At 38.4% G+C, this 11,935-nt stretch overlaps 1 protein-coding gene across 1 annotated transcript; it reads left to right on the forward strand.

Annotated features, from left to right (window-relative positions):
• The first annotated feature begins 239 nt into the window (after positions 1-239).
• LOC126718086 (uncharacterized) lies at positions 240-1,433 on the forward strand. The gene has a single exon (XM_050420157.1). It carries the CDS (start codon positions 315-317, stop codon positions 1,257-1,259), a length of 945 nt encoding a protein of 314 aa, XP_050276114.1. The 5' UTR covers positions 240-314; the 3' UTR covers positions 1,260-1,433.
• The last annotated feature ends 10,502 nt before the right edge of the window (positions 1,434-11,935 follow it).

Genomic DNA, 11,935 nt, shown 5'->3' on the forward strand with positions numbered 1-11,935 from the left:
ATCTTAAGTAAAACATTGATATGTGACAATCTTTTATTAAATAGTGTAAAATATAAATTTTACATTACATCCTTACCAAATTCGAACTCTTACCGTAATCACAATTGGCCAATTTAAAGGGGGTAATATGCATTTTTCCAAAAAAAAAAAAGAAAAAGAAAAAGAAAAAGAAAAAAACCGGTTCGGGTCTAATTTTTATGACATATCCATCCCAGATTCCCTATCCGTGATCTACCCTTATCCTACGCACACTGACTCGACACACGCTCTCTATAGTCTATACTCTGTGCGCTATATTCTGTTCAGCCACTATAATGGCAACTGAGCTACAACCACCCGAAGCCCCAATCCCAGGCGGCCCAACCGCCACCACAACAACCGCAACCGCCACAGCAATAACAACCACAACTGCCGCAATAACTGTATCAACCGCCCCACCCTCTTCCGAAAACCCGGCCCCAGCTTTAGCCCCAAAACGACAGCGCCGGCCCAGCGTCCGATTAGGCGAGATCGGTGACCAACCCGCCACTCTCTCTTACGAATCGCACGTGCGTCGAAGCAAACACCAACCCTGGCGACTCCCCAAGGACCACTCGCACGTGCCTCAGCCTCATCCTCATCCTCAGACTCAGCCTCTTTCTAGTAAGTCCGTTAAGGCTCGCTCCATTACTAACCTCGTTAACGGCGGAGATTCTAACGACGTCATCATCCAAGAACACGAGGATAGGAACCAAAATAACGGTGACGGAAACCTAGAATTCGTGAACCGGAAGAAAGCGAAGCGGGGCTCCGTAGCGAAACGGGTCCGATCCAATTGGGTATCGAAAATCGACGAATCGGCAGGGCCCGAAGGAGATAGCAGAGAAGACGAAGGGTTTCGAGATTTCTTCGATCCAGACTCAGATAGTCCATTGAAGGAGCATAGTCCAGTCCATTCCGTTGACAACGTGGCACTCGATATATGGCACAATAGAAGGCAATCGAGGCCCAGGGTTTCGGAGGAAAACGACGCCGAATTGGAGAATTATCCGGAGTCGGACTCGAGGGATCGGAGATGCGAGACGAGTGAAGGGGTGAGGTCGTGGCTTATCGACTTAGGGTTGAGCCGGTACGCGCCGGTGTTTGAGATACACGAGGTGGACGACGACGTTTTGCCATTGTTGACGCTCGAGGATCTTAAGGATATGGGAATAAACGCCGTCGGATCGAGGCGCAAAATGTACAATGCAATTCAAAAGCTTCGCAAGGGGTTTTCGTGAGTGTAGTGTAATTTTTGTTGTACTAATATTTTACTGCTGTTGCTCTTTAGTACTGCTAATAATATAAATTTGTAGTAGTGTAACATGTTATAAGAAAACCCTCGGAAATGTTGAATAAAAATGCATGTCTGAGATGGTTTGAGCTTAGATAATAATCACATGATATTGATAATAGTAATGATGTCTTCGTTTCCGTTTTTTCATGTTTTTCTCTAATTGGTACTACTGGTGTTTACTTATGGCATTGGCATGACTTCAATTTGGGAAATTGGGTGACAATGAAATTTCGCATTTTGATTTCATGAGTTATTCTTTCTTCTTATAGTGTGCTAATGAATGCAAGGAACTTTGTCTAATCTTAACATATTTGAAAGTTTTCGACTTCATTCTTATTTGAGTATTGGTTAAGTACTTTCTAGGTGTAATAAGTACCAATTTATTGTTTCATTACGTAATGGGTTCGTTTTAGCGTGATTCATCTACTTATTACTTTTGAGATGCTGACAGTTATGGAGACTTCCTCAATTCCCCTCCCCTTCTTGGTCTTGCCTGTCTGTTCTAAAACAGTGAGTAATAGTTTCTTAGTCACTGTTTTTTCTAGTGCTTGCCTTGATTATCTTACATATAAACTGGATGAAACCTATTATCAGTTGTTTAGATGAGTGGGTTGTCTGTCCTGTAATTAAGATAATTCGTGCTCTGTAACTATCATGGTAGGTTGAAGTTGTGTGGCTATGTTTCTGTTGTCTCTTTAGTATTGACCATGCCCTTAATTAATGGTACTGTTTTGTTTATGATTTAATGCTCAATTTATTAACTAGTAGTTCTTTTTGTTTCGGAATATGTTTGTGAGGACCTAACTGATGTGCTTGTAGGATAAAGTCGTTTGTGGTTCCAAAACAAGTACATATTGCCTGCTCAAGCATTCTTTTGTTTCATATTTTGTGAGATATTTAATTTTTCCTTTGCCTATCTAAAAAAAAAAATTGGTGAGATATAATTGGGTTGTTTCCTGTTTAGCTTCTTCAATTTTCTTTGAGGAGATCTTGTCTTTATTGCCTGCACAAGATTTCTTCATATTGAGTTTTTATAATAAAATTGATACTCCTCCATCTGCATCTATTGCTTGGTATTGGCAGCTAAAGCTAAAACTGAACTCGTTGCATGAGCTTTAATCAAACTTCTGACTTGGCTAGTCTCATATATGGGCCTCTGTTCTTCCTGCTTGGTTGGCTTAGGTTATGTTTGTGATAGCCTTTTATTTTTATTGGTTTATTTTTTTTTTTTATAAAAATAAGTTAGGCAAAGTATAATTATACCTAGAAAAAGTGACGCTTTAAAAGATGTACATAAGTTGGCTTGGTTATGGTTGGATTTTATGCTTATCCAAACACACAAAATTCATATATAGGCCTTCTTTTGTGTAATGATCGGTGAAATTTAATTTGGTCTCTAACATAAGGGACAGTATATGAAGGCAGTAAATTCTTAAACAGGACTAGGGTTTGTCTGTCTGATCTTGAGGAGGAGCAACTGAGCAAACATCTGCCAGTGTTGATCCTAATGCTGTTGAATCTGTATGTATTACTGTATATACATTAGGTTTTAGATGGCATTTGCCTTTTCTTCTTGGGAGAACAACCCCTGTGTTTGGATGGAGGGAGATGGGGAAAGAGGATAGGAGAAGAGAAGGGAAGGTGATTGGAATGTACTAACTTTTATTATGTTCTGGCCACCTTTCCCTCTACTCCCTTTTCCTCTCCTTCCATTCCCCTCCATTCACAATATATGGTTTTGATATTCATAAAATGATACGGCAACCCATGAACTTGCACCCAAAACAATGTCTTATCGAACCTGAGTTCTTCCACTGCCTTGCTTTTATCGTAACGCTGCATGATCACAAGGTGTTTGTCGAAACTTGAAGGTTCAGCCTTTTTTAGCACCTTATCAACATCAGCGGCATTATCAAAGATAAACAGAACTTTATGATCTCCGACATTGCGAACCTGGAACCCATTTCATGACTGCTACAGAGTAAACGTTCTAGCTATTGAATCAATGTTAAGGGTCCTCTTTGTCAGAAACTTTGCTGCAATGATGTGGTCTTGAGAACTAAGATCATTCTTTAAACAACACCCTAGTCCCTCCCTCTCTGACAGCGTAAGTTTAGTCCAATTTTGAGTCAAGTCCTCCATTGCGGATGTATCAGGTTTGTAATCTCAGAACAGGAATAGGAGAAATTCAAAAAAATAAAAACTGTTTCCCAAAACCCTTAAAAGAAAACCCAACTAGTCCACGGATTAACACTGTTAATATGTGGAAAAACAACAAGCCTTCAGAGTGAAGGAACAACAATTCTACTGCCTAAGAGAAGTTAGAGAACTTTCTTAGCGACAGAGAAACTTGCTTGTGGGTGTTAGTTGTATGTGATGCCACCTCACTATTAATTTTGTTTTTTATTTGCTCACACTACAAGTTAGAGAATTTTTTTTTTGGATTAATATATGGCAGGTTGTAATTTCCAAATATATGGTTGTTTAAAAGAATTGATTTAATGTTCTTGCATTTCTCTTTATAATTGTGTATTGTGTTAATATTATCTTTTAGGTGACATTCCCCAACCCCCCCCCCCCCCCCCCCCCCAAAACAAACAAAAAAAGGGGAACTATTTTTTCTGTACAATATATCAGGTAATTTTGTCCTATATAAATTGACCTTTCTTGCATGGCTCTAGTTTGCCTATGTTGCTGGTTGTCCTGGTCTTTCTTGGTGTTTCATTGCATTGGTGGCTCACGGATCCTACTCTCAGATTTACACCGTCCAGCTTTGGCCTAGTTATTTTAAAGCATAGGCAATTCTCATGCCCAAAGCTAGCTGAGGAAACCTGCTTCTTTGGGGATCCTGATAATTATCAGTCTTAACTAGAACTTGCATAATATACCTTAAATTCTTCTACCCTTTAGATCTGATAGTTATGTATAGACTACTTCCTACCCCCTTCTCCCCATTTTACCTATTTTGCATACAGTCGAACATTGATTTACACACTCTTGTCCAGGCTGTCACAAATAGTTGGTGTTGTCTGTTTTGAAGAGTAACAAAATTTGATGGCTATCTGATTGGTTTCAAGCCTCTAGTTTGGCTCTCTCTCTCTCTCTCTCTCGCGTGTGTGCCTGTGTGAAATGGCCAGGTTTTAGCTTAAAATTCAGAGAAGGAATTTACGCTGTTACCTATGCCTAGTTTCAGAATTTGGTTGACAGGTTTAAGGTTGCAGTCAAAGAAGCATACAGATCATAGTTAACTCTTACTAGGCCATCAAGGTTGTTCATGCTGTGTTTCAAGATTGCTTATACTATGGCCTTTATGGCTCTTGTCCAATTTAGTCTTTACCGTATCTTTTAAAATTTAAATTGGGATTTGGGCATCGCGTCGGAGGTAACTTTTGGTAACTCAACTGCCCTAAGATTTTGAATTCTGGTAAAATGAATTCTAGTAGATTACATTCTTCTGATAATTAACATTTGGTATTAAGCTATAACTTGTACCAAAAAGTATCCATGTTGATTGAAATTGCACATAGCTATGACAATTTATTTTTGAATTTTTCTTTCTAATTATTGGATGGTTTGTCATGGTTCATATTTATATTTTCTTTTTCTTGAAATAAATATATTCTTTAACACGCACATAGCACTAATCCAAATATATGTTAAATATAATGTCAAATAAACAGACCAAATTGTTCAACATTAGATTATATCTGCTTAAATACAATTATCAAAAGTACAAGGAAATGAAAAATACATAATGGCAATGAAATTTCTGAGAAGGCTTAGGGTATATTAGGCATCTATTTGGTTGTGAAGATAAAAAAGTAATATGATAGAAAATGTGATGAAGATAAATAAGTGAAATAATAGAAAATATTTTAGTTTTATACCAACAAGTGAAATAATATAATATAAATATAAATTTCCTATATATATTTGGTTGAGAATAATTTATTTATTTATTTTTGAGAATCAGTTGAGAAGAAAAATAAAATAATGGAAAAGTTAGTTTGTATGAATTTATTATTTTTACCCCTAATATATGGTATAAGAATAATATATTTTTTTCATTGTTATATACGAAAAGAATTATTATTAATTAAATTAGCAAAGATGACATCTTATAAAAGTTTCCACATCACACTTACTATATTATTATATTTTTCTTTACTCATCTATTTTATTATTTTTATAACAAAAATAGTTAAAAACTCAACTCAGGATTAATATAAACAAGAAGATAAATTAGAAAGAGAAAGGAAGTACAAGAAAAAAGAAGAAGATAAGAATGGGACTATTCTTTTTGGCTGCCATGTATTTTCACCATGTGTACATTAGCAAGAGGTCCACTTGCACCTTTCTCCTCCTCGTACATAACTTTCCCTTTTGCTAATAGCTTTTTGGAACAAAAAATACATCCCATAAATCTTGAAGGATTTCTGTTCTTGATTGGCCCAAAACTTAATAGCCTTAAGTTAAAACACAATGCTTTTGTTCTTCATTCAATAGCCTTAAGCCTTATTGTTTTCATGTGTTTCATAGCTTTTTATTTATTTATTTATTTATTATTATTGTTATTATTATAACAGAAATGAAAGATTTGAATCTTGGATATCTCCGTTAAAAATAACAAGAAATGTCGGTTAAGTTATGAGGAACTTGACGAAGATTTATCTATTTTGAAAGCCTTATGCATCTGCCAGTTCATCATTGTTAAGATTTGAATCTTGGATATTTTTGTTAAAAATATCAAGAAGTGCCAGTTGAGTTATGAGGAATTTGACAAAGATTTATCTATTTTGAAAGCCTTATGCATCTGCCAGTTCATCATTGTCAACCATTTTTGGCTACCCATATATAAATGTCTATCCGTTTGAGCTTCACAATAGCATTAGACGAATCTTGTATATCTCCATTGAAAACAGCAAGAAGTGCCGGTTGAGTTACGAGGAACTTGACAAAAATTTATCTATTTTAAAAGCCTTATGCATATGCCAGTTCATCACTGTTAACCAGTTTTGGCTACCCATATACAAATGTCTATCCATTCGAGCTTCACAATAGCACTAGATGCTTGTTAAAGCCACACAAATGTATCGAGTCCAAATCTCCTATCTTAGTTTTCTTGCTTTACTCTATGCTCTACCAAAAAAAAAAAAAAAAAAAAAAATGCCATGTGTAACATAATTAATTCAGAGTGGAGTAGGAAAAATGGTACAAAAGATTTGGATTTGGAGTCCAAATCTTCTGTTCCACTCTCTTTACTCCACTCTATACTCCATCAATAAAAATTTGACAATGGCCATCTCTTTTAATTAAATCCTAATTATTAGCCTTTTCATATTTTAGCTTCCTAAATTAAATAAATAACCCAAAATAACCCATCAACCTATACCACCATCACCACTAGTTCACCGCCATCAACCTTCACCGACAGTTCTCACGTTATCATTGGCCATCCACCATTACTGGTTAACTATCCACCACCACCACTGCCGGCAGTGACCAAAAAACAAAAACAAACCCAACATTCTCCCATCACCATTATTGGTCTAGCATCACCACCTATCTTTGGTGCCACTAAGAAGTTATCAACACCGCATCTTTGCCATCGATTTTGAAAAAGATAATCAGCTATCGGTACCTATGTGGTGGTGGCTAGTGGGGGTTGTTGATATCGTATTTTGTCCGCCCTCGATTTGCATGCTAGACCTTGAAAAACCCAAAAATATCATTTCCTCTCCTTGGGGCCAGGAGAACATATATAATGGCGTGGTGTAACCCATTCGGACACTAGAGCACCCAAAGTGCATTTTTTAGCCAAAATGACCAAAATGTCCCTAGTCAACCCTGGGTTGACCGAAGGCCAAGATCCTATCAAAACAACATTTTTCATGATTTTATATCAAACCTGAGCTCCTTAGAGAATTTTAGAAACTTTGACCAAGTTTGACCCGGAGTTGACTTTTGGTGGGCCCCAAAAACCCTAATCTTGATCCAGTTGTCAAAATAGGTTGAGACCAAAGCCATTGTGAAGATAATCAAATTCTCATTCGAATGACTATTCATGGGTTGAAATCGGAGTTAAAACAGTTGAGATATTGAGAAAACTGTGAAAAGCACATTAGAACGCTTCTTGAGGCCATAACTTTTGATCCAACTGTTGGAATTTTAATTTATTTGACTATCTGAAAACTATATATCCAGATCTTTCCAGGGACACCAAGATCGCCTCAATCCGAGCTTGGGAAGACCTCTAAATGCGTGTCCGAAGTCAAAGTTGAAAAAGTGCAACATGACGAATTTGCCGATGTCACGATGACCTCAGCACGACGGCCTTACAAGGTGCGCCGAGCCTCAAAAAGCATGCCAAGGGCTATAAATAGCCCCTGGCACCTCAAATTGGACCAAAACTAAAAAATTGGGTTTTTGGGAGCTATTTTGGGCATTTTTTTTAATCACTTTTCTCATCATATTTCTCTCCCAAAAAACACAAAAACACATCAAAGTTTCTTTATTCTTCTCTCTTCCCCAAGAATATGAGGTAGTGTTCATACCCTCCATCTTCCTCTCCTTGGTTCCATACCTTGGATTTGAGGTTTAAGGGGTATGGATGTAGCTTTTTGGCTATTATCCATACTCCTTTTTCTTTAAAGCTTCATCAAGCTTTTTATCATTTCTTTTTTCTTGAATAACATGATTTATTACTTTCTTTAGCATATTTCTTGCTTTATTTGTGCTTCTAGCTTAAATATCCTTCCTTTCATGCCTTATGCCATGTTTTATCCTTAGATTTACATCCTTACATGCCTATATGTTTAGATCTACATGCTTTATACTTTATGCCATGCTTTCTATGCTTAGATCTATTTTTCCCATGTGTTGTTTGGCTAGATCCACATGTTTCTATGCTTGTTTACATGACAATTTGTCTTTCCTACATGTTTTATGCTTTATGTTGTGTTTTCCTATATTTTGTTCCTCTTTTTGCTCTATGTTGATGTTAGGGTTACATCCTCACATGCTTGTATGATGTTGTTGGCTATGCCTTGCTTGGATCTATGTGTTTTATGTGTTTATTTCCATGCTATATGGTTAGATTTTTGTCTTCACATGCTTATATGCTTAGATTCATGTTCTTCCATGATTATGTGCTAAGTTTCTACATGTTTACATGCATGTTTCTATGCCTAGATGTCTGGATCTATGTATTCGCATGCTTGTGTGCTTGGATCTATGTTCTCTACACACTTTATGCTATCTCCCATGTGTTGGTGCGCTCCATGCCATGTTTGTGTGCCTAGACCTAGGCTATATTTGTCATGTCATGTCATGTGCTATTGTAGCCTTTTTGTTGTTTTGTTTTTCTTTCTTGTGTTTTGACCTATTGGTTCGGACCCGATCTAGACCCTATGGTCTTTGTCACTTTCCGTACACCTTGGCCCACATCAAAGGGTTTGGATCATCCTTATTTACATGTCTATACTTGCTTGCTTCTGTGCTTTATGCTTGTGTTAGCCTTTCTAGCTCTAGGCTTTACCATGTTTGGTGCCCTTTGTAGGCTTGACCTTGTGTGGTTACATCTGACGCTCATGAGGTCTTGTTTGGATGTAATCACTTGGGATGCATCACCATGAGACCGGTTGCTTCATGCATACCTTTCCCCTTTTTTGCTCAGTGGATGATATGCTTACCATGCTTGTTTGTGCCACCCGTTGGCTTTCTATGCATCTGTTCAGGCTTGCTTGCATGTTCATGCATGAGTCTTGGTTGCTAGTGCGTTGTCCCTACTTCAAAACAATGGAGTTGTGGACATTCGATCCAAACCTACATTTTTCCATCGCGGACACCACCTTTTGTTTGCTCTCTTGCTTATTTGCCTTCTCGCTTATTTGCTTGCTTTCTTGTTTCTTTGCTTGCCATGTCTATCGTGCTTATCTGTTTTATGCCTTTTTCATATGCTCTTTGCATCTTTTCCTTCCATTGCTTGTCTACTGGTTTCTTGTCTTTGCCTTTGCATGTACACACATGGAGTGAGGATGCATGGAACTAAGGCACGGTCTCCCAGGTGCAAGCAAAAAGGGCATAGATGCAAGCATGTAGATATGAGCCAAGCGGTTGTGTTCTCTAGAGTATGACGACCCCTGTTTACTTTCCTGCACCTATATTTTGGGCCATGCTTTAGTGATATAGGCATTTATTTTCCTACTTTGTGTGCTTGCATTGTGCATGATGTATGTATATATATACATGCTCGCCCCTTTTGGTGTGATTGTCACAATCCATGTCACCTAAGACAATGCGATGCCTAATTTCCACTGCGAAAGTAAGGTGACATGTCGCTGGATTTTCGTTGTGGAAATCTGTCACTTTGCTTGAAAGCCTTAGGAAAGCATAGATTGGGACCACACCCATTCAAAAGCCAAACCTCAAAGCCCCAATACATTCAAAGCTTCGAAAGCCAATGCCAAAATCATGTTTTTTACTGCCAATCTCTGAAAATTAAGGTTTTATAAAAACAAAGGACTGTCCTTGGATATGCGTTGTGGGGTGCCTAATACATTCCCCACACGTAACCAAACTTCCAAACCTAAGAATCAAGATTTTTTTGCCATCCATATTAGATCAGGAAAATTGTCTTTTTCTTAACCTAGGATTAGTAATAAAATCAACTAGAAATAGGTGACCAATCACACCTTAGAAAAACCCAATGATTGGTGGCAACTCCACTTACCTTTGGTAATCTCTTAAAATTTGGCCCAGAATCTTGCCATAGTGCCAAAGGTAGACCTACCTTCCTCCACCGAGAGAGAGAGAGAGAGCACCCAAAGCCTTGTGCAAACCATGCCACACATTACACATGCACATACACGCAATCACCATTGAGAGGGGCCTCCTACAGGCCTCGTGCGCACGAGAGCCGCCACGGCGGGTGGTTGAATGAAGGCTCGCGATGACGGCGGCAATTTTCCACTGCCCTGTTTTGATCGAGGCCTAGCGTCGACAAACTGGCGACTCCACTAGGGATCAATGAGAGTTTAGCCTTTAGATTTTTTGATAAAACCTTAATCTTTGGACATTGGCTTTCATAAACATAGAAATTGGCATTGGCCTCCGGGTCTTCCTTCTACTATATCCTAGTAGACTATTTTCAAAAGAGCAAAAAATCTTTTTCCAAAAAAAATCATTTTCCAAAAGGGGGTATGAGGTATTTTCATGGGGCTTTACAGCTTTCTTCACATGCTTTACTGATTTCCTCACATGCTTTACAGCTTTCCTTCACATGAAAACATAGTGTAGCAAAATTTAATTTTTGCTACACCTTTATTTGCTTTCATATATATTTCTGTGGTGCTTTGAAAAAGTCTTTCCCCTTCATTAAGGATTGCATGACATATACACCCTTTTTGAGCTGAACTCGGGCTTCGCATTGCTGGCGTAGTCACATCTCTTTGGGGATTTCATCACCCCATTTGTAGATGCCCAGACACAAACATCGGCAGTGTTACCTATAATTAGATTTGGGGCTAACTTTGTAGCATTTTTGGGTCCATGGGTGGATAGGAGTAGCTACAAAGGCCCCCTCGATCCTTCCGGCCCCACAACTTCAATGAAGGGAGAGGTATGGCGATTGAGTCGTCCTAGGATAGGAACAATCCACCGATTAAGCCTTTGCATATAGTTGGCCTAGCTATGTCAAACCCGTGAGGACTAGATCAAGCCTAGAGCCCATGAGGACTAGGTAAAGCCCAAAGAGTGAACATCCAAGCCTAGGAAATGATACCCTTATAGGACTAGGGGTTAGGGGAAAGTGTATTGTAATAGGTGCGCCCTTTTTGCTTGCGCCAAAGAAATTGTGCTCTACTCCAAGTTCTTCTATCCTGCTTGCACAACATCCATGATTAAACCCCTAGGGATAGCAACCTCGTTGCTTATACATGTTAGATCACACCCTATACCTAAGGGTTTACAACCCTACAAGGGCATTTATGCATACACTAAATGGTCTAGTCACCAAATTGTGTAAAGATAAAATTTGTGGCAAGTAGCCGAAACTCCGTTCAGGAGGAGATGCTGCCAAAAAACTGTTAAGAATCCCAAGATATCATGAGTCCAAGAATTCTCCCAAGGAAGATCCAAGAAAGATTTCTAGGAGACCACAATCAACAAAGAGATCGCAAGATGTCAAAGTGGCCAAGAAGGTCCAAGATCCAAATTACCAAGAGATCTGAATTGTCAAGACATCAAAATTGCCAAAGATCCTAGATGTCAAGAATCCAAGGGCTCCCCCAAGAGATCCAAAGGTCCGAGAGATCCATGTTGTTCAAGTCCAAGAGATCCAAGTGTCCAAGAGCTTCCCCAAGAAGTCCACATTGTCAAAAGCCGAGCTTTTCCTCGTGATTGCATTTCCTTATATTGTAAAAGGCCCACCATTGGAGCCGATAAACCCAAAATTGTAAAATTAAATCTTATACAAGCATGTAATAAAAAAAAGGGTCCTCACATTTCCAAGCTTGTCATGAAAGTTTCGGTTACTTGCTAATCGTGTGCATTAATCTTGCATCATAGTTGAAACTCACCATAATAAATACCTGATCAAGGGTACAAAGCCAAATTTTTCTG

The sequence above is a fragment of the Quercus robur genome, chromosome 3 (assembly GCF_932294415.1).
Source record: "Quercus robur chromosome 3, dhQueRobu3.1, whole genome shotgun sequence".
Taxonomy (NCBI): domain Eukaryota; kingdom Viridiplantae; phylum Streptophyta; class Magnoliopsida; order Fagales; family Fagaceae; genus Quercus; species Quercus robur.

Bases quoted from the DNA above. Each gene is read 5' to 3' on its own strand.
- LOC126718086 (XM_050420157.1), top strand. From the start codon at position 315: ATGGCAACTGAGCTACAACCACCCGAAGCCCCAATCCCAGGCGGCCCA.